The 21,787-nt window shown below is 43.2% G+C and overlaps 1 protein-coding gene across 8 annotated transcripts in view; it reads right to left on the bottom strand.

Moving 5' to 3' along the window:
• The window catches only part of ASXL2 (ASXL transcriptional regulator 2), a 114,535-nt gene that overhangs the window by 28,591 nt on the left and 64,157 nt on the right, over positions 1-21,787 (bottom strand). For all 8 annotated transcript variants that reach the window (XM_062622620.1, XM_062622616.1, XM_062622615.1 and 5 more), the window contains one exon: positions 3,680-3,795. In XM_062622620.1, the coding sequence (XP_062478604.1) occupies positions 3,680-3,795 (116 nt within the window). The remainder of the gene's footprint in view (positions 1-3,679; positions 3,796-21,787) is intronic.

Genomic DNA, 21,787 nt, shown 5'->3' with positions numbered 1-21,787 from the left:
TCTCTCCTGGATCTAACTGCATTATTAAGACAGTGATGATCTCTAGTTAACAGGCCAATTCATTTAGATATAGACAGCACATTTCCTGTTGCTTCCCATTTAAAAATTCTGCTGTATACTTAGAATCATGGAATGGTTTGAGTTGGGAGGGACCTTAAAGCTCATCTAGCTCCAACCCCCCTGCCACGGGCAGGGACACCTGGAGCAGCAGAGTGTCTCACAGAGCCCCCAGCATAGCAACCTCTCCACCAGCACCAGCCCTCTGCTCTCCTTCAGCCTCTGTGTGCTGCCCCATATGCCCCCTCTGCTCAAATCAGGGGCTTGTTATTTTCCTTCTGTTTGCCTTCAGGTTGTCCGTTGTTCTCACTGTGCCACCTGCAGTGGAAGGAAAATGTTCCTGAGCACACAGGTGTGTTTGCACAAAGGGCAGCTCTGAGGTAAACCCCACTGTGGAGGCCGGAAACCACCACTTTACTCTAAAAAGAGTAAATTCAGAAAGAGTGTAAATCAAAACGGCACCACTTGGTACCATCAGCACCTGCTTTAATTGCAATTTAAACAAAGAAACTGGTGTCCCCCCAGCACACTCCTCCTCATCAGCTCCACTATGGCTGACAGTGGTGATGACAGCAGGACCAGGAGCTGCTCCTGAGCCTCTTGTTTTTCACTGGCCCACAGACTCTGACCATGGTATTAAAAACCCATTGGAACAGGGGGGATCCACCTAATAGGGAAGAAACTACTGTACAGCTCCCTCCTTCATGAAAAAGGTGATAGAGTAGCAAAGGGGGTTTCTCCCCATCACTGTTTAATCTTTCCAGCAGGATAAGCACTGACGTGTCCACCAATTTAGATTCAGGTTCTGCAAACCTCTAGCTCAGGATTCTTCCAAACGAGTATAAGGAATGCAGCCATCCACTTACTTACTACAGTGTGTGGTATGGCACATCAGTGTATGCCATACTATTAATCTGTATTTTACAGCTGTAACTCTGATATGCTTATGAACTAAATCATGACCCTTATTTCTTCAAGAACCTGATACTCGCTGTCAGTATAGCAACAGCAGGTGTCCCAGGGTTAAAAGTTCTCACTCAGAAATCTGCTCTCTCTTCCCTCCAGTAGAATTATAATTACTTAGCACTCAAGACAGGAGGGCTGAGCCCAACCAGCCATCTTCTCCAGTGCACACTAGCTAATAATCTAGGTCTCAGAGAAAACTAAAAATATGAAAGCTTTCCTGAATTCCTGTTTCACTCAGTATCTTGTGTTTTTCCTACTATTCTATTTATAACACCTGTCTCCTTCCTGCAATCTGTATTTCCTCATTTTAACTACTCTTTTTAACTTTTCCTGACCACAGTGGCAACCGTGTTTAGGAAAAGGTGAAATATGTCAAAATATTTGACCATATGAAATATTACCAAAATGGCAGAATTCCACTTGAACTAAAATCAAGCAATGATTTAGGCATGCAAGGTTTTTAATTTGACCCAAAACTAGAGCAAACTTTAGAAGATGACAACCAGTGACAAGCAGTGCCTCTCAGGGGTCGGTGCTGTTTAACATCTTCCCTGTGAGAGTGCTGAGGCCCTGGCACAGGGTGCCCAGAGAAGCTGTGGCTGCCCCATCCCTGGCAGTGTTCAAGCCCAGGTGGGACAGGGCCTGGAGGAACCTGGCCTAGTGGAAGGTGTCCCTGCCCATGGCAGGGGGTTGGAACTGGATGGTGCTTTCCAACCCAAAGCATTCTGTGATTCTATGACCATCAGAAATAGCTTTTTGCCCTATAGACAGCTGCACAAGTGTTAAGTGCAAACAGAAATGCTATGTAGACATCAAGGCCTCCATGTGGTTCCTCATTTTTCTTTCAGGGTTTCTGGTTTTTCCCCCAAATCAAGGAGATTAACAGTGAAACTGAGAAGACCATCTACATTTTGGAACTCACTGACATATTTCATTACATTCAGCACTGGAATAAGGATGTTCAGGAAGTAGATATCTCAAGAGTATGAAAGCTGAGGAGCAGAGGAGTGAGAAAGCAGAGAGAAGGGAATGAATAAAAAACTGAGGGAAAGCTGGTGGGAGCAGTAGCATGGGGAATTTGGACATGAAAAGCAGAAAATTATTAGGCATGTAAGGACAGAGGCTGGAAAAGAGAAGGGAATGTTAGATGGAGTGTAGGTTTGGAAATGTAGCTTGCATTTCGGCAGAGGTCCCTTCCCCTTCTGTGAAACAGGGACCTACAGACCAGAGAAAACAAAGAGGAGAAGAAAGAGTTTTGATAACAAACCCGCAGTCTGTTTGATCACTCTCTTGAAAGAGAAGAGTCTTTGCGGATGTTGGAGAGAAATGATTGACAGCCAGGCTTAAAGAAGGCTGGATGAGGAGGGGAAAGCAAAGAGTGTAATTAATATCTTGCTGAATTAACGCTATTTTGTGAGGATTTAAATGCAAGTGGAAAAAAAATCTGCCTAAAGTGAGAACACAATCTCACATCTTTACTGCAGCCATCAGCAGCAAGCAACATCATCAGAACACTGATGCTTCTGTCAAGAAACAGCCAGGTGGGAAAAGAAAAATTCCCTAAAGCCAGCATCTCAGTTTGACACCAACTCAACTCCCTATTGCTAGAAACAAAGCTCCAGTTTATTCAGTTGCCTTATCTCCCACTATAATATTCTCCTTGATAATGTGCCCTAGTTCATTCTTCTCTCTCACTGCAGATCCTTTCCCAAGGCCACAGGCAGCTCTATCACCTGAATGCCGTTCCAAATGTTGCTTCTCAGCTGGTGAAACTCAGAAAAATACACTGGGCTAGAAAAGGTAAATCCTATCTGGAACACATCACGATTTCATCTGTCTATGACACGCTTCTATAATCCCTGGACTAGCACCTCCTATGCATCTTGATTCATAATTCCTTACAGATTTTTGCTTTACCAAGGAGTAAATCTAACCCTGATAAAGCATTTCCTTCCTAAGGATCAGGCAAAATTAAACAATGCAGTTGGGGAAACACCTGCAAATAAGACACTTGGGGGACTAATTCATCTTGCATGTTTCATTAGGAGAAACAAATCATTTGAAGTGCAGACACTCACCCATCCTACCCTGCATGCACATAATTAACACTATCTATACAACAGTCATTCTTCAAGCATGGAAAATAATTGGTCCCCCTCTTTCTTTCATTAAATCCAGCAGAGGTGCAATGCAAAGCCAGTGCACTTTCCTTCCCCTTCTTACCTCTATAAACCTATAATAGCCACAGAACTCCTAGGAAGGGAAAATACACTGCTAGCCAGGGGAAGAAATCAGTGCATTTAATTTTTTTCCCCAAAACCCTTTCAATTTAATAAAACAGGCTGTAGAAAGCTAAGCACACTCATCAAAAGGTTTGGTGAAGAGAAATAACATCCTTATATCCATCTTCTAAAATAATAATTAAAGAAAGTCCAAATGTTTATTTAGGGAAAAAGCAAAAGAACTAAATAGCACAGTATTTTGGATCACCTCTAAGAGAGAGGAATGTTTTAGCAAACCTCTATTTACCATGAGACAGCCATGAAGTCCTGTGTTACTTCCCTGCAGAGCACAATCTCATCAAGAAAGATGATTAACCAGAGAAGCAAATTTACTGCAGCAATCCCCAAACTAGGCTCCAGGAAAGGCTACTTACCTGTTTGAGTGCCTTCTTGCTGTGCTTCTGGGATGAGGAGATGACTTTGCCTGCCTGGATGGAAGGGGACTGGCAGCCTGACTGAGGAGAGGATGTCTGTGACAGTCTAGATGACACTACAAGAAAAAATAAATATATATGTACACATAACTCGACCCTTATACATTTGCCTGCAGCACATTAGCCAGTCCTCACCATTTCAGATCATCTCATGAGGCTCATAAAAATTGCACCTTTAGCAAATGTTACTTTTTGCATGAAGAATCATTTCTGTTTCCTCCCCACCACCAAAACAGCTGTTTGCCTCTGAAAGCCAACAGCGATTTCTATGACCAACTTCACATTTTTCATCTCTTGTCCACTTCTATTAATCTTGTAAACAGCTGCTATCAAACAACACTGCAGCTTGAGAAAGCACCGGGTTTAACCAGGTTTAGGCAGTTCAAATCTAACAGGAAATACAGGTAGAGGCAACCGCTGTCTTCATCTGGAATGACCTGTGGTCAGACACTTAATGGACAACAGATTCAATCCGAATTCTGTTCAAGAGTGGGAAGATAAATAACATGCAAAGGAAGTGGAATTTGACTATCACTTGCTCATTTTTGAAAAGAAATAAGGGAATACACCGGATATACCAGCACATGAACATATATTTCCATGACCCTACACGCTCAAAGAAATCTCTTCCTCACCATGTGGAGTCCTATAACAAGGCTCCTAGTTTCAGGTGGTTTAAACTATTAAATGGTCTCATTAGAACCAAAAAAGCAGAGAGGGGAATTAAAGAACAGCTGGTGATGTAGCTCAAATGTACCTGTTTGGCACTGGATACTCAAAACACTGCTCTGGCAGCAGAAGGGTGACAAGACACATGGCCAGACAGGGAAACCAATTGCTCCCAGTCTCCCATAATCACAGGTTTGCCTCTGTTGTCTTGGCAAATATATACTGTCCTAGCTAGCAACCAAGGTGAATCCACCCCATGTATAGAAAAAGCCTAGAAATCAGCACAGTAGGGCTAGTCATAGAATCACAGAATGGTTTGGGTTGGAAGGGACCTTAAAGCTCATCTAGTTCCAACCCCTTGCCACAGGCAGGGACACCATCCACTAGACCAGGTTGCTCAAATATGTTTAGCTGCTGAGGCTGAAGCAGTACAAGAAAAAAAGCCAAAAGCAAAATGATGTTATGTAGACTGCCTTCTATTGCACAATGGCTGTAACAAAACACATGCTATGGACACAGAGCCAAGAACATCAGTGAGATACAGTGGCTCCTGCAATGAACACTAAAGTTAAACCTGTGAGACCAGGCATGGAGGCAGCTGGGTAAAAAAACAACATAAGTTCACAAATTCATGGTCTGTCTATATATCTGCATGTGAATTTTTGTAGGTGATAATGCCCACTTTAAGATTAAGGAAGCAAAACGAAGAGCAGAAGAAGGTTTGATCACAGGGAGGTGGGAAGGAACCCCTACCATAAAGGCTGGTAAACAAATTCACATTTAAATTAGTGCAGTTAGCTCTATAAAACACAGGGCTAAGCGAGTGTCTTGCAACAGAAAGGAGTTAAGAGGTAAGGACCACAGCTCTTCATTAACAACAGCCACAGCAGGATCCCACTCTGGATCCACAGAGAGGGCAAACTCCCCAAAATAATGCAGTGACAATAAGCTTCAGAAAGGAACATTTCAACAAAATGCATAGAATTACTAACAAAAAATTATAAAAAGTAAAATTCTCACATGTGGCATGGACAGTAAATGAAAAGAGCCACTGTTTTTAGACAGGGTATACAACAGGATGAGGTGATACCAGACTTGGAAATGTCACTACAAACAACAACAATAAAAAAGTATGGTAAGGAACTGGTAATTGAAAAGTAACTGACAAGATTACCATATGCAGCTGATACATGCACACAATAAAAGATGACACAGTCACACGGGAAGCAAAATTACCACTTAAAAGGATAACCCCCCTCCAACCTTGATGTTATACCAAGACCTGGAAAGTAAAGGAATGGTTGTAAACTTGCAGTTGTCACTCAATTTGATTGAACCTGCAGTTCAAGAGGAATAAAATCATGCTGGAAAAGATCCGAGTCCAATCAGCAGCTGAAGAGGAAAAGCAGATCTCAAACTCATTGGGATTCTCTGAATGCATCAATGAAGAGAATGAGAAGAAAAGAAAGTCTGTTGCTAAGAGTTCACTCATATTTTTACAGATTTCCAACAAAAGGCTTCTAAAAAATTATTTGGCTATTGTTGAAAAAACAAAGAATTGGCACAACTCTGATGCTGGATGGGACAGAAGGCAAAGAACAGAATTAAATGGTAATCAGGCAAGAAACCAGCAGATATTCTGCAAGGTCACGTACTAAGTAGGAAGCAGTTTAGTGCATAGTGATAGACTGTAAGCAAACAGTAAAATATGAAATGTTTAGTTAAGGTCAGAGAGAACTGTGTGGAAAAACAGAGAGATATAACCTAGAGAACAAAAGACCAAAAATACGAAGTAAAGCATAAAAAAAAAAGGAGTAAGTAAATTTTTTGAGGGAAAAAAAACCAAGATCCTCATAGAACCTGTAGTAAATCTAAACAAACTGTTGTCTCGGAAGGGGATCCATTACAGCTAACATTTGCTCCGTTGAATGAAAATGGCCAGCAAGATGATGCTACATGTAAGGATGCAAAGATGAAGTATATACAACTCCTATTGTACGTTCACACTGGCAGTCTCCCATAACACATCAACAAAATCTGATGGGATTCAGGGAAGTAAAGAAAACATGGAGAGCCTGGGCTCAGTGGAGCCATCGGCCTCCCTCCTGCACTAACCAGGCACATTCCCAGTCTGCAGCTGCTGGGAACACCACCCTTGGCCAGGCAAACACCACAGCTCCATCCTTGTAAAACTAACCCTTGGGGTTAAACTACAAAGAGAAAGTAAGTTCAGGTTAACATTTCAAAACCCAGGCCCAGAAACAGATTGACTGTTACTGGCATTGAGACATCTGAATAGCAGGAATATGAACCACATCCTCTCTGAAGCCCACCACTGCTAAAACTACAAGTTCTGTATGAAATAGAAAGATTAAGCCAAATACAGGCTAATCTTTGCCAGCCTCATACTCTATTCACATTTTGATTTTTATGCTGCCTCTGGACAAAGAAAACTAGAAGACAACTCAACTGGAGATGACACAATAAAGCTGCATTTTGATATTCTGCACATATTCTGACTGGGTGAAAGCCCTTGGTGCCACAACAGCTGCTGTGCTGGACTGACAGCTGCAACCACAACAGAGTCTCAAGAACAAACTGGAGAACTGGAGAAGGCCAATCATGTCCCAGCTGCTTGAGCTCATCTGTGGGCCCCTGAAGTGAAGGGGGGGATGGATGGGAGAATAAACCTGTGAGAATACACCCCTGCATCCTCAGACCCAAAAGCTCTCAGGGAGGTCACATCCTTTTAAGAACTTTGCACACAGCCAAGTGGAGGTGCAAGAAAGATGTGCACGTGTAGAAGAATCCCATAAGGATGAGGCTTGACAAGCTGAGTTTTGTTTCCTTTAAACAGAATTTGAGCAAAGTTAGTTCTGTCTTCACTTCAGGCTTTCTTATAATTTGAAAAATATGTGCAGATGAGATTGATGTCCTTAAATCTTAAGAGCACTTCTGCAGAGAAGCTGCAGAAATAATTACCAAATGTAGAGGAACACTGGGAAACCAGTGCTTCCAGTGAGACACTCTGATATTAAACTACTTCATGAGTTGCTTTACACTGTTTCTGTGTCAATAAGGATTTCCTTGATCAGCTTAAGATTAGGGAAGATGGCAGGCCAGTATCTGGCAAACAAATTTCAGTAGCTTTTGTGAACTAGGAACAGTAAACAGAATCCCCTCATCCCATAGAGGCACACGAGAGACAGGATGTCAATGTCCCTTGATGTTAACCGGTAAGGACAGAATGTGCTTAAAGGGCAATGACAAAAAGCCTTTTATGTTTGAGGGTGCTGGCTTGGAGAGGCAGTAAAACATGCGCATCCATAGCCAGAAGAGCTCCAAACCAGCCAAATCTTGGCCCAAAAGTCACTGCACCAGCTGGTCCATCATGAGGTTTCATTGTTTCCTGCAGTTGGTCTGGCTGGGAGAGGAGTTTGACAGGTGACATGTTAACAGTTCTCTAAGATAAAAGCAGATGAGATTAGAGTGGAACATGTGTCAGCTAACCCTCATGAACCCTGACTCATCAGACAAACTCAGAATGGATCCAGTACAATCCCATGTCCCAGCTGCAGGAATAAATACCAGAGGAAGATCCATCCACAGCCAATTAAAGCTGTAATTTGAGGGACAGAGACTCCTTTACACTTTTAGACTTCTTCCTTGAAATTTAATTCATACAAGAGCATTCCTTCTAATAAATGTAATTATAACACAACTTCAGCTATGTTAGAGATCAATTAAATTAGAAATTTCACTCTGGCAAACCATTTCACAAGGTATTTGGTTCTCTTAAGATTTGCAAATCCTAAACTATTGGTCAATCAATTGTATACATTTATAAAGAGACTGCTAACAGTAGCAAAGAGAAGGAATAAGAATTATTTAACAATAACTTATCAAAGATGAGTTGCTCTTTTAGAAAAAACACAGTAAATTGCTACAGCTATCAAACACAGGATGTAGCCCAGGGATCCCTTCTAACAGAAACAGTCCAACTGCACAGTTTTATCCAGAGGCTGCTTTGTGCCTTTCCTTTGTAGAGTCCCAGTTCAGGTAAGAGTAAGGACTTTCTGCTCGGCCCTGTTGGATGAAGGAACTCAGATCCCACCATGCCCTCCCCACTGTCACCTCCCAGAACAGGACTGAGAAGCTGAAACTATCTCACCACCGAGGAAACACTAACTCCTAATTCTCAGGGTGTCAGGTAACCAGCATTGTTCAGCAAGAGACTGAAAATTACAGAAAGGGGAATGCGCTCAGAATATTACTTTTTTTTTGGTTCCTTGGATGTCTCACCTTGCATGGGTTATTTACCTTTTAGGGTATGAAATAGCAGGATATTTGTTTGAAATCCCACTGGCTTCCACTATATATCTGCTCACTTGCCTCAGATACTTAATAATGTTCTGGCTAATGTTTGTCTTTCACAAACAGTGTCAAGTAAACCACAACAAGAAAATACAGAGACATGGCTGATCCTGCTTTGGGGCAGCAAAAGTGACTGTACAAGAGTAACGTCCCCCTGAAATTACACGGCTATTAAGCAGAACTATAGAGATCTCTGCTCACTCAGCCAGCCATTTCCTTTTTGATTTATTGCCTTATCCTCCCTGTCCCTGCGTGGAGCGCAGCTGGCTGCAGGACAGCGGGTTAAGCCAGTGCAGGAAAACACCTGGAGCAGCACTGAGCCAGAGAGGGGGGAACAGGAAAGTAGAGGGAGATCTTACAGCAAAAGGATGATGACAGAACTCAGGCCTTTTCTGGCAGGCACTCAAGCAACTCCTAAATAAAGATTAAGATTTTCTTACACTCATGCAGCAGAGATAACTGCTGGGCTTCTCAGGCTCTGGAGAGAGACTTTTTTGCAAGGGACTCTAGGAATAGGAGAGAAGAACTCGAGATTTTAAGAAAGAAGCTGTTCCCTGTGAAGGTGCTGAGGCCCTGGCACAGGTTGCCCAGAGAAGCTGTGGCTGCCCCATCCCCGGCAGTGTTCAAGGCCAGGTTGGACGGGGCTTGGAGCAACCTGGTTGAGTGGAAGGCGTCCCTGCCCATGGCAGGGGTTGGAAGTGGATGACTTTTAAGGTCCCTTCCAACCCAAATCATTCTGTGACTCTATGCTTCTATGACACTGCTGAGGAAAGCAAACTAAAGGAATGATCTCACATTTATAAAAAGGTTTAATTTCAGTGGGTCCAAAAGAAAATTACTCTTAGGGTTATTCAGCTTAAGGTCAACCATGGCAGTTCACTTGACCAAATACTGGCAATACAGATACCTTGACTAATGTGCTGTTTAACAGCATGAAACAAAATAAAAACAGTAAAAATGCACTAGCAGTAAAGGAAAATACAACCACAATTGTTAAGAGAATCTGGGAATCAAAATACTTTCAAGTGAGAAGGAAAAAAAGATATAACAGTTTGCAAAACCAAAATTAATCTGACAAGAAAAGTCTTCTGCTTGAGCTATGGCTGAAGACAACCAAAAGCAACCTACCCAAATGCCACTAGTGTAAAAACACGATACAGATGCTCTATTTTGACTGCAACAAGGCCAGCGATATAGGCAAAGGGCATGGCCTTGCAAACCACTCGCACAACAGTTCCTGGAACAGTGGGGGTTTACTGGATCTCTAAGTTTTTTAAAGCCAAGAGCTAATTATGGTTTCCAATATAATATGCAATAGAGGGAACTCTCATCTCTGGGTCAGTGGAATCAAACTATTTTGGAACAATGAAACCGCCCTGCTAAATTTATACTCAAGAGCATTAGGTAAAAATTCTAGCAGGAATAAAAACGTTTTTGCTGGGTAACTGCTTCATGAGCATGACCAAATGCTCTGGTTGCATGGGCTGCAGAAACCATTGCCACCTTACAAATGGGCAACGCATCCTGATAATTCATTCTACCCACGAGGAGTCCAAAATCTTTAATCCCAATGCCAAGGTAAATTTGATTTATTATTTGACACAGAAGCAGCACTCTTCTGTATGCTCTTCAGCCATGACATTTAATCTTCGCCTTCGAAAGGACCAAACTGCTGCGTGGTCATGTCCCACCAGTCAGCCCTGCGCTTGCCCTCCTCACTCTGGCAGCAGAGCTCAGTGCAAAGCCACGTGGGCACACAGATGAGATGCTCACCTCTGCTGGAGCTCAGAAGCAGGAGCTCTGCTGGGATTTTGTCTCTGATTTTGTTTGAGCTCAGGAGAGGATAATAGGAAACAAAATTAAAATAGTAGATCCAGAGCTCCTGCTCAAGGGGTTGCATGCATTTCCATGGGATTGTCTGCCCCCAGATCTACACATTCAGAAAGTAAAGGCTGCACTTCACTCATGTGGGAAGAAAGTACAGTCAAGCTGAACTAAAAATACAATACTCCCCCCACCTATATGCAATCATAAGCTTAAAATAACCCAGTTTTACACAGCTAATGGGATCCAGATGTCTTACATGAAAAGCCTCTAGTGAAAGCCATTAAAACAGGTTTTGAGAAGCACAGAAATGTCTCCCGTTAATCCAGTACCCTTCTTTTCTACAGGTAAGCCATTTACCAGAATAAGAGCGGGAACTCAACCTGGAATTCACATCAGAACATCATCATACTTACAAGTGAGACAGCCATTTAAAAGAATTCTCCCCCACGACTGCTCCTGCTAAAATGAAGGAAGAAATAATGTCCAATTGCGACTTTCCAGGACTCCCCCTTTCCTCACTCACCCTCGGTAAAGCTGGAACTTGGACAGGGATCCCATATTCCTCTTATCAGATTAAGGGTTTCTAAACATACAAGAGATCAATTCCTTGCTTTGTATGGAGGGACTGGAGTGCGTCTTGCACTGGCAGCTCTGAAGTACTCAACAACTGATATACTCAACAAGTCTGGGTCTGATCACGCATTTGTCTCCACATGCTGTCTCCTGTCCCAGTTTAAAGCTTTCTTTTAAATTTATTAGTATGTGCTTTCTTGGATACGCTGGGCAACTCCTCTGCTCTAGGAAAGGACATCACAAACACGTTATGGAAGAAGGTGAATGAGAACAGGAAAGACACAGCTCTGCAGCTCTCTGCTCTAGTTTTAGAAATAAAACTGGCACCAAAGACCTCTGCTTAAGTAGTTTAACACCATGAAGAGGACAGTGCTGGGTCACTTAAGAGAAAGATCTGACAACTGAAGCTGCCAACAGTAGCCAAGACTCAACATGAAATACTTGAGACACTGCCACCAAAACGTATTCCATGTGTCTATGATGGCTCTTCATCAAGGGACAGGCCACTGAGGAGCTCTTTGGGATGCAGGACCAGGCACAGCCCTTCAGATTGGCCGCAGCACTCTCCAGCATTATAAACCTCTCGGACAACATCTGTCACAAAGCCTTACCGACTGCAGAGATCTCCCAGTTAACAAACCCCAGGCTTACCTAAATGACACAAATTTAGCTCTGGTATCAGCCCAGGCATGGGGAGAGCATGTGACTATGGTTGTTACTCACAGCATGCAGCACCTCTAGAACACCAGCCACAGACTGGAAGATCTTGCTGCAGACAGAATACGTGCAGAAGGAACCAACCCAGCCTGCTGAGGATGTACTTATAAAACAAAACTAAAAGAAACAGTAAAAAAAAAAAAAGCCTCAGTAATTTGCATCCCTATAACTTCCTAGGCTCAAGCATTTTCAAGTTTTCTGGAGGCCACACAGCAATCACAAAGGCACAGCTCCCTGGATATTTAAAAAGTCAAATCATTATCACCAGTATGTTCTGAATTTAGAGCTATTTTACTGATCCAAACATTTTTTCAGCTGTTGTACTGGAAGGAAGAAGAGAAATACAATATTTTACATATACTCATGAAAAAATTTACTGTAGTAAGTGGTAATGACCTCAGCTGACATCAAATTAGCCAACATCAGTGAGTTGTTGAGTTGGTTGGAGCTTTTTGCTAAAAAACAAACATCACAGCAGATGTGTGCCTTCAGGAAAAAGTCAAGGCTGTATGGGTGAGCGGCAAACCCAACTTATCCATGATATACACTATGGCAGCCCACACAGTTGACAGAAGCGATCATTCATCCCCATTCATTCCCACTGATGATAAATACCCAACACTCGCTGAAGAATGAAATACTCTTTCCTGAATTCAACATCAACTACAGCAATAAACCTCTGATGTACAGAAAAGGAACTGTCTTAGTATGGCAAAAGGTTAATGAAGTCATGACTAAGAAAATCAAACTGCCAAAGGAAGCAGAAGCACACGCACAAAATTCGCTGGTGACAATGTGAATGTTTTCAGGCAGAGCCACTTCCCTGAAAAGCTTGTCAGAACCCAAAGCTTTACCTCTGATGTCAAGCATGAAATGTCCATAAAGCTCACTTTTGCTGGCTGGCGTGACCGGTATCACTGTATTTTTATTAACAATTGTATTTGTTGCACTGTATTTTTATTGTATTGTATTTTGTATTTTTATTTACAATTATTTTTAAGAGAATCCAATCTCGATGCAACTCATTCTGCATGGAAATATTTGCTCTGAGGAAGTAACACACCTGCAACTGAAGTTGCATACAGCTTTGCTCGCTGTAAAGCAACCCCCTTTGGGCAGCATATACTTGTGTAAAATCCCTGTAAGTTAAAGTGAAGATTCTTCTTACGCTTCTTTATAGAATCCTTCAGTAAAGTATCCTTTTTTTTTGAGTATTATTTGTGACTACCTACTAATACCACAGCATACTGAAGACACACGAGTACCTGAGCAACAACAATACATCTGGAACACAGAAAGGTTGTTAAGCTACACAAGCAAATGAACTGATTGACCGGCTTGCTGTCAGAGGGAGGTCTTACACACGCAACCTGAGAGCAGCTCCCATCTCTTCCCTCAGACTGTCTCCACATGCATCAGGTCCCTTCATGAGCCGATTCAAATTGCTTATATCACTGTTTTCGCAGGGCTACTGAGGCACGCTGGCTCACTGCAGGGTCTCTGTGGCCACCTAAGTCCAGTAAAGAGAGGCTGCAGACTGGAGTCCTGGGCAGAAAGAGTCTTCGAAGCAGCTCAACTGACCCTCAGCATCTCTGCACAGTGGACACTTAGAGGCCAATGTAAGCAGGACTGTATCCTTCGGATGCACTGTTTTAGGGTAACAGAACATGTTTCTAGGTTGCTGACTCAAACACAGAGCACATTAGAGGTGGCCAAACATGAAATGTATAGGAAGCCAGTGTAGGTGTTCAAGGAGGGGAAGATGTAATCGTGGTTCTTTGAACTCCCATCTGAGCTCCTGCATCCCCTATTACCCTGTTGCGACTGCATTGGGGCAGCACTGCTGCTCTCCTCAAGTCTGGAAAGCTGCTTACAACTAACTCATTAGCTCCCAGGTCTTTTGATCGTTATTACTGCAGATTGTCTCTGCCAATATACATTTTAATAAAAGAAAATAAGACGTTTAAAAAACTCGTATCTCATCCAACCCAGCCATGCAGCAGCATGACCTAGACCCTGCCACAATTTGCACATGGCACTCCCAGCTACCACCTTTTGTGTGCCTACAAGGTCCCTCACAAACTAATCCTCTAATGAGGGTTTGTTGCCAAATACACAAGCATGAACACAAATCTCAGGACAGCACAAGTGCCTGCGAGGGGATAATTTGGTTATTGTGTGCTTCATGACAGTGATAAGCAGTGAGGCCTGGACTGTAGCAGCAGTGACGCCAATGCATTTACTGCTGAGATGGCACTTGCACAAGTATTCAATTTTTTGGAGAAGACCAACGAATTACTCACTACACTGAGCTTCCCGATTTTTACCCCATGAAGTAGCAGTTTTCTTCACTGGTGAAACCACACAGCTGACATGGAACCAGTCGACTTAGACAATTTAGGAGTTCTCCAAATAACTTGACTGCAGAGAAACTGATAAAGATAATATGATGCCAATGGCTGCATTTAATATCAGCTCTAAGGCACTTAGCTGAAATACAACCTTGGAGTCCTAAATTAGGGGTCAAAGCACAGTCAGTACAGATGAACTTAAACTGTTTCCCTGTATTCCCTCCTCTGCTTTTACCTGCTGTCACTTTAGTGACATGCCTACATCTTCCCAGGACAGGAAACCTGCGTACAGCATCCAGCACTGCAGCTTCTGATCTGTGAGCCATGCTAAACTGAGGCTGAGACGTGTCCAACTAAAAGTTCGCTATAGGAGAGCAGGAAAATTCACTGCTCTTGAGAGACCAGTTTCCAGCTAACACTGTCAAAAAAATATCAGAACAGAGCCATTACAGCTCGTCCCCTCACAGTTGTTTATGATTAACTCTTCCCGATTCTGTCCATATGGGAGTTATCGCTCAGGATCAGCAAGGTCCACATATGAAACTCATTGTCAGCAGCACTTCCAACTCATACCCCAAACTAATTTTCATTAATTTGCAAATGCACATTAAAAATAGCTGAGAAACATTCAGTCCTGTCAGCTGCAACCGGAGTGTGCATTAGGCCTATCAACAGCTGCAGCACAGGCACCCAGTGGCTGCTGTGGAGGGGCGAGCCAAAAACTGCTGGTCCTGCAGTTTGACAATGGATTCCATGATTTGTAACCGAAAATAAAGGAAGAGCCAAACTGAAGTACTTACAGTTCTGGTGAAAAACAAACAGCACTTAGAAACTTGCCTCCCTGATGACCCCTGGACTGCACTCCCTGTGCCTGTTGCTTCTTTGACCTGTGCCCTTGTCCATGACTGTGAACCGAGAGCTGCTCCAAAGTGCAGGCACAATGTCAGGGAAACAAACGATGTTTTCTTTTGTTTTCCTTTCATCAAGAAACTACACAGTCAAATTCCCAGTCCTGGGTTGAGGCACTGCCACGGCAGTGTCTTACACTGCTAAAATAAGGCTTTAAAGTGGACAAAAAAATCAGTTTCCCTACACTTTATTCTCAGCAGCAGCTGAAGAGATCCTGCTGATGTTAAAAGACACTCCCCCTTACCCAGAAAGACAGACAACCAAGCTCCAAAATTAAAGTTTGGCAAGCGAAAAAGGTCTGTAAAAGAAGATTGCTGGGCAGCCTTTGCTATAGGCACTCCCACTTCCATTGCCTCCCAACACCACTGAGGAGAACATGCTGCTCACAGCAGCAATGGGGAAGTTTCCCCGCACCCCCCAACTGCCACAGCACTACCAGAAGGCAGAACAAACACAGGGAAAGAATCCTCATCATACATGGCTGTTTGCTTCACACTTATTGAGGTCCTTTTATTCAGAGCCATCAGCTGTTTCTGAATCAATGTGGTAACCAGTACACTAAATCACAGACTTATATCACAGAATGGTCTGGACTGGAAGGGACTTTAAAGCTCATCCAGTTCCAACCCTCTACCAGGGACAGCAACACCTTCCACTAGACCAGACTGCTCAAAGCCCCATCCAACCACCTTCAACACAGTCAGGGATGGGGCAGCCACAGCTTCTCTGGCCAACCTGTGCCAGGGCCTCACCACCCTCACAGGGAACAACTTCTGTCTAAGATCTCATCACAGTCTCCCCTCTGTCGGTTTAAAGCCATTCCCCTTTGTCCTGTCCCTGCAGGGCCTTGTCTAAAGCCCCTCTCCAGCTTTCTTGTTGGCCCTTTTAGGCACTGGAAGCAGCTCATAGGTCTCCTTTCTCAGCCTTCTCTTCTCCAGGCTGAACAAGCCCAGCTCTCTCAGCCCATCTCCAGAGCAAAGGTGCTCCAGCCCTCAAAGAATCTTCTTGGCCTCCTTTGGACTCACTCCATCAGCTCCACATCCTTTTTACGCTGGATACCCCAGATCTCATGCATCTGGCTGTAATAGATGGAAATAAACTGCAAAGTCTTAAAAACATCAGTTCACGCAGCCTTATGTGGTCACCAGTAAAAGCTTTAACATTTACAAAAGTCAGGATATTACTGCGGGCCATGTTTTGCAGGGAAAAGCGGACTACTGGACTAGAAGGTGGCAAAGTGCTGAGGGCACAGGGAGTGTGACCATGCTGTAGTCGAAAATGCCAGAAACAGTCTGAAGCACTAATATCAATAATTCATTAGTACTTCACTTTAAATGATTTGATTTCCCATAGTGATGAAAACTGACTGGAAAGAGCATTGCCAAAAAGCCTAAGTGAAAACCATGGATCATTAGAGAGACATTCATTAGACCATCAGTAACTCACAGGTAATTCCATCACTCATCAGAAACATGGAATAGGAACATTCTTCTCTTAGAGGAGAAGCAAAGGAAGCAACTAAAATAAACAATGTATTATACATCACTATGAGTCCTTCACAGTTGAAGATGACAGTAGCACTGCAAGTTCAAACTTTGCTACTACTGATGCTAAAAATGCAAAGAGGCACTTATGTGGCCAATACTTATTTGAAAAGCAAAGTGCAGGAGGGTAGGTGAAATGCCAGTTCCTCTGTGGTTAGCACAGGCCAGTGCTACATACCCAGGACTTTTAGAACATGTTACATACTTCTTAAAAACTAGATTTTGGTAAGGGGAAAAAAAAATTTCTCCTCTATTGGTAACACATAATGGTTTTGGTCACTTGGGGCAATCACTATGCAATACCCATCAACAAAGACTCCTCACATCCCTACATTTCATTAATGTGTGTGTACATGTATACATACATACATATATGGACTCTATATAGCGTTCCTACTTTAAATAATGTTTGGACAGGACATTCAACCAAATTCAAAATATGAATGACAAACACCCTAACGTGGTCAAATCCCACTAGAGATACCCCATTTGCATGGATCTGATGCTGCCACCAAACCTTGATGTGCATGTGGCAGCACATTTCCCTGATGTAATGCCTCACTGAAATACAAATGCTTTCAGCTGCCTAAAATACACCTGGGTCTGTGTAACAAACAGAGCTCAAAAAGGGCAGCAGGTTTTGCCCCAAACAGAAGACAATGAGATTGTTCCATCAACATGGTTTTGACAGGCTCAAGCAATTCTACCTTGTAAGATGGTTCAGCTCCTTGAAAAGCTGACCTGATCATAGAATCGTAGAATGGCTTGGGTTGGAAGGGACCTTAAAAAGCTCATCTAGTTCCATCCATCCCTCTACAACAGGCAGCGGCATCTTCCACTAGACCAGGTCGCTCCAAGACCTGTCCAGCCTGGCCTTGAACACTTTGTGGAATGGGGTCCTCCAATCAATTAACATGTAGCCTAATTTACCTCCAGCATTTCTGAATTGCAGTGACACATCTCCTTAGCACACGTCTCTGCAAAGTTTGCTTTTTTAATGGTTTCTGCAATAGTGAAAGAGGGAAGATGCCACAGCCAACCTGCCTGGCAAAATACTGCCAGACCAAACTACTGCATCCTGTATGTCCTGGTGGCTCCCCACAGGAGCTGTCCAGCAGCCAGGTATTACCTGTGTAGAGCAAAAACGTGTCTGACAGCAAGCACCATCAGGAGGATGTCAAGATATCCAAGTATTATATTCACAAGTTGTGTGGAAAAAAAAAAAAAGTAAATAGTGAAATGGCAAAATTTACTGATGACACCAAGTTACTCAAGGGAAAACCCATGGGCTGACAGGCAACTTGCAGGAGAGGGGAAAATAACCATGGAGGAATGTTATCTTAGTTTTATAATAAGCCCTGGTACAAAAGCCTCAGGTCAACAGTGGTCAAAGCAAGCAGAACAACAGGAATTACCAGGGAGAAAATACAGAGCAAAACATACATGCACCTATTTCTTGAAGCCCATGTACTCTTTTTATACTGGCTCTAAATATATCCAGCTGAGCTAGAAAAGTCCAACAAAGATGGAATGGCCATTAAGCGTGGAACAAGATGACCCTGGACCCTCTCTAGCCCATCCACACCTTTTTTACATAGCAGGGACCAAAACTGAACAAAGTATTTTCAAGTTTTCATCCCCTTTTCTCCTACAACATAAAACCTAGAGGAGTGGGAGGCCACAGACAGCCTTTCTTGTAGAGATAAAATGCACACAGCATATGGTTTTGCAGGTGAAAATCAAACATGATATAGTATGTGAGGTTGAAAGTCAAAGCCACTAAGAACTTGCTTGACATGGAATGACAGAACAAACTGCAAAAATCTCCAGGACAAGTCAGAGAAACTGAAGCAACTAAGGGGGAAAAAAAGTCCTAGATAAGAAAGTTCAATCCCAAAGCAGCCCTTGCTCTCTCAGACAGGGCTGCACATACTTTGCTTCATGTACCCATGTACTGCTGGTGACAGAAGGTGGGATATGAGCTTGTCCTGTCAGGTACCACATGGCAAAACCTTCCCTGCTCCACATGAAAGCCTGTACAACCAACTCGTGTATATCCTGACAGACTGTCATGGAGAGGAGACTTCACTGCTTTGAACAAGAACATTTCCATCACGCTGGGGCTTCTGAGGCTGGACTGTTGGTGTTCCATCTCCTATCAGCTGGAAACCTACTGAGCAGAAAGAAACCCTTGGATGTGTTCCTGCTGCATCCCTCACCACAGAGCTTGCTGACAGGATCAGAAGCAAGAGTTTTTTCTAATTGTATTGCAGTGTCACTGGAAGGTCTGATGTGAATTACATGGAACAACATTGATACCTGGCAACTCAACAAATGCACATGCACCAGGTTTTCCTAAGCCTCTGGCTCAGAAAAGTACCAGAGAAACCTGCTAAGCATAATCAAAATGCATTAGGACAACAAAGCTCCGGATAGAGACAGAAGCGGTTTTACTGCTCCTACACTGGCTCTATGCCGCTGCAGCCACAAGGCAGCAGCTTTCGATTCCTCTTTGCTCTCCAACTCTTTGGCTGAATCTTTCTGTCTGTCACCCATTATGTATCGTCAGTGGACATGTTGGAGGTGCAGAGACACTGCTGAAGACTATGCACCCTTCCCTGCTACCACATACATACCACATACATTGGCCAAGCTCCCACCCTACACAGATAATAACCACCCCAAAACAGCCATCCTCCCCACACCAGTTAGAGACACAGGGCAGGAGTGATGCCTAAGACTTCTCCAGTTCAGCAATATGTTATCGACTCCTGATAACATAACTGCCTACAGCTTCTGCCTGGCACTTCTCCTTAGGAAAGAGGACCGGGAGCTGGGATGAGCTCTGCAGAGAGCAAGTAGAGGCAGAGAGCACAGCTTCATCAGGCCAAGACTGTGAGCTAAGGGTTTGTTAAAGTGTTGGGAAAGCTTGGCAACAGTTCACCTGTAAAGCACAGACTGAAGGTGTCCTGCAGAAAACAGACCTGTTGTTTCCTCATTAAGCCTTCGGGGTTTTAGAGGCTGAGGAAAATTCATGCATGGGAATTCACTCAAAAAATCTTCTGCTGTAGATTCTTAAGTCTATAACCCGTTTTGCTACATGTCTAAAATGTCCACCAAACACAGGGCTGCACGTTAAGTGCCTGTGACTGCAGCTGAATGACTGGTGCTCAAACAACTTAAACTGCTGTGAAGTCTGATGAAAACACAACTTCAACCTGGAGAAGGCTCTGGAGAGATCTTAGAGCAGCTTCCAGTGCCTAAAAGGGCCGACAAGAAAGCTGGAGAGGGGCTTTTGACAAGGGCCTGTAGGGACAGGACAAGGGGAATGGCTTTAACCTGACAGAGGAGAGATTTAGGTGAGATCTAAGAAAGAAGCTGTTCCCTGTGAGGGTGGTGAGGCCCTGGCACAGAGAAGCTGTGGCTGCCCCATCCCTGGCAGTGTTCAAGGCTATGTTGGACAGGGCTTGGAGGAACCTGGTCTAGTGGAAGGTGTCCCTGCTCAAGGCAGGGGGCTGGAACTGGATGAGCTTTGAGGTCCCTTCCAACCCATATGATTCTGTGATTTCTGACCAGTAGAGAGTGAGACCTCGGAGGCTGTACAGCCCACTATGAGAAACTACACCTAACTCAAAATTTGGATGCTGTGATACACTAGCCTAAAGAGAAGATACACTAACCTACATAAAGGAAAAAGGACTATTTTTTGCTTCATGCTTGCAGATTCCTTGGTAAACTGCATAATGTGATACTTGGGGAACAGCTTCCTCATGAGTCATGAGCAGAAGTAGGAATCGGCTGTATTTAGAAAAGCTGATATTTCTACCCAATCTTTAGCAGGAAGAAACAAAATGACATAACCCAAACAGAATTCTTTTTTTAAATCACTTTTGGCAGCTGTTAGGGTCACATGGGATCAGGCCCCGGGTGTTAGTTAAGGAAGCTAAGAGCCACCACCACAGCAGAGCTCAAAGAGTAAAACGAGGTCATGCCTCTGCAAACTGGTACTTCTCTGCCTCCAGATGCCCAAGGTGTTCCTTTGTACTAAAAGACAGAGCACAAACTTTCAGCTATAGAATATAGTTAATTATACATATCATAGAATCATAGGATAATTAGGGTTGGAAAGGACCTGAAGATCATCTATACTTTTTTATTTCTTATTCCTGTTTTCCCAAGTACGGGCTATTGGCAGTGAACACAACGCAGAAATTTAATTACCTATTTTATTTCGCTACCCTATTTAAGAAGAATTTAGGGTGACACCCTATTTTAACCTTACTAAAAATCTTCTAATTTGTTTTCAGGAAATGACATTTTGCCAAACATAGCTACTTTGCACATTGAACACTAATCTTGTCAAACAAAATTCTGACTCCCTGGGAGCCCCAAGGCACCCCAGGTATGTGTCTGCTGCGTAAAAATGCAAGTCAAGCTGATTGCTGACTAATGGAGAATGATTATTGATAATCTTACCAAGTTTGTTTCCCCCTTTTCCCTTAAAGTTTATTTTAGCACCTGTTTTTTTCTTTCCCCTTCTTAATGCAGCAAACTTTGGTTGGGTTTTGCTAGAGGAGACACCTGCTACTGCAATGGCTCACACAGACAATAGCCGTTAGAAAAGTTAAACAAGATCCTGCTCTTTCATGAGGACTCTGATTAGAAAGGGCAACACCACAGACAGGTAAGAAATTCAAGGAAAATCCCATTTTGACAGCCATTTTCATTACCTGAAGCCATGAAAGTCCAGGCAGCTATGCACTGGAGCCAAATGCCTTTTAGTTATTTGTACCCGCCTGCAAGCCCAGGTGTAGGCACTCTGACTGTGGTTCCACTCCAGTCAACCGAAGCTTTGCAGCTGATCACGGAAATACAACTAAGTTATAAATGTTTATTTCCAGACACCATAAGGACAGACTATATTAATAAACCCAAGCTCAGGTACAACCCTTGGTGTACAAATGAGGTATACACAGACTGTCTCCTCACATTCACAGAATGCATTACAACAAACCACTTCCAAGTTGTCCTGCAAAACATATTGGTGATAAAAGCAACCATAATGAGGCATTTAGATTTGAAGT

This window comes from Pezoporus occidentalis, unplaced genomic scaffold (genome assembly GCF_034315485.1).
Source record: "Pezoporus occidentalis ecotype Australia unplaced genomic scaffold, CSIRO_AGI_Poc_V1 ctg244, whole genome shotgun sequence".
In the NCBI taxonomy this organism is placed as follows: domain Eukaryota; kingdom Metazoa; phylum Chordata; class Aves; order Psittaciformes; family Psittacidae; genus Pezoporus; species Pezoporus occidentalis.
This window is presented reverse-complemented; position numbering and strand designations above follow the sequence as displayed.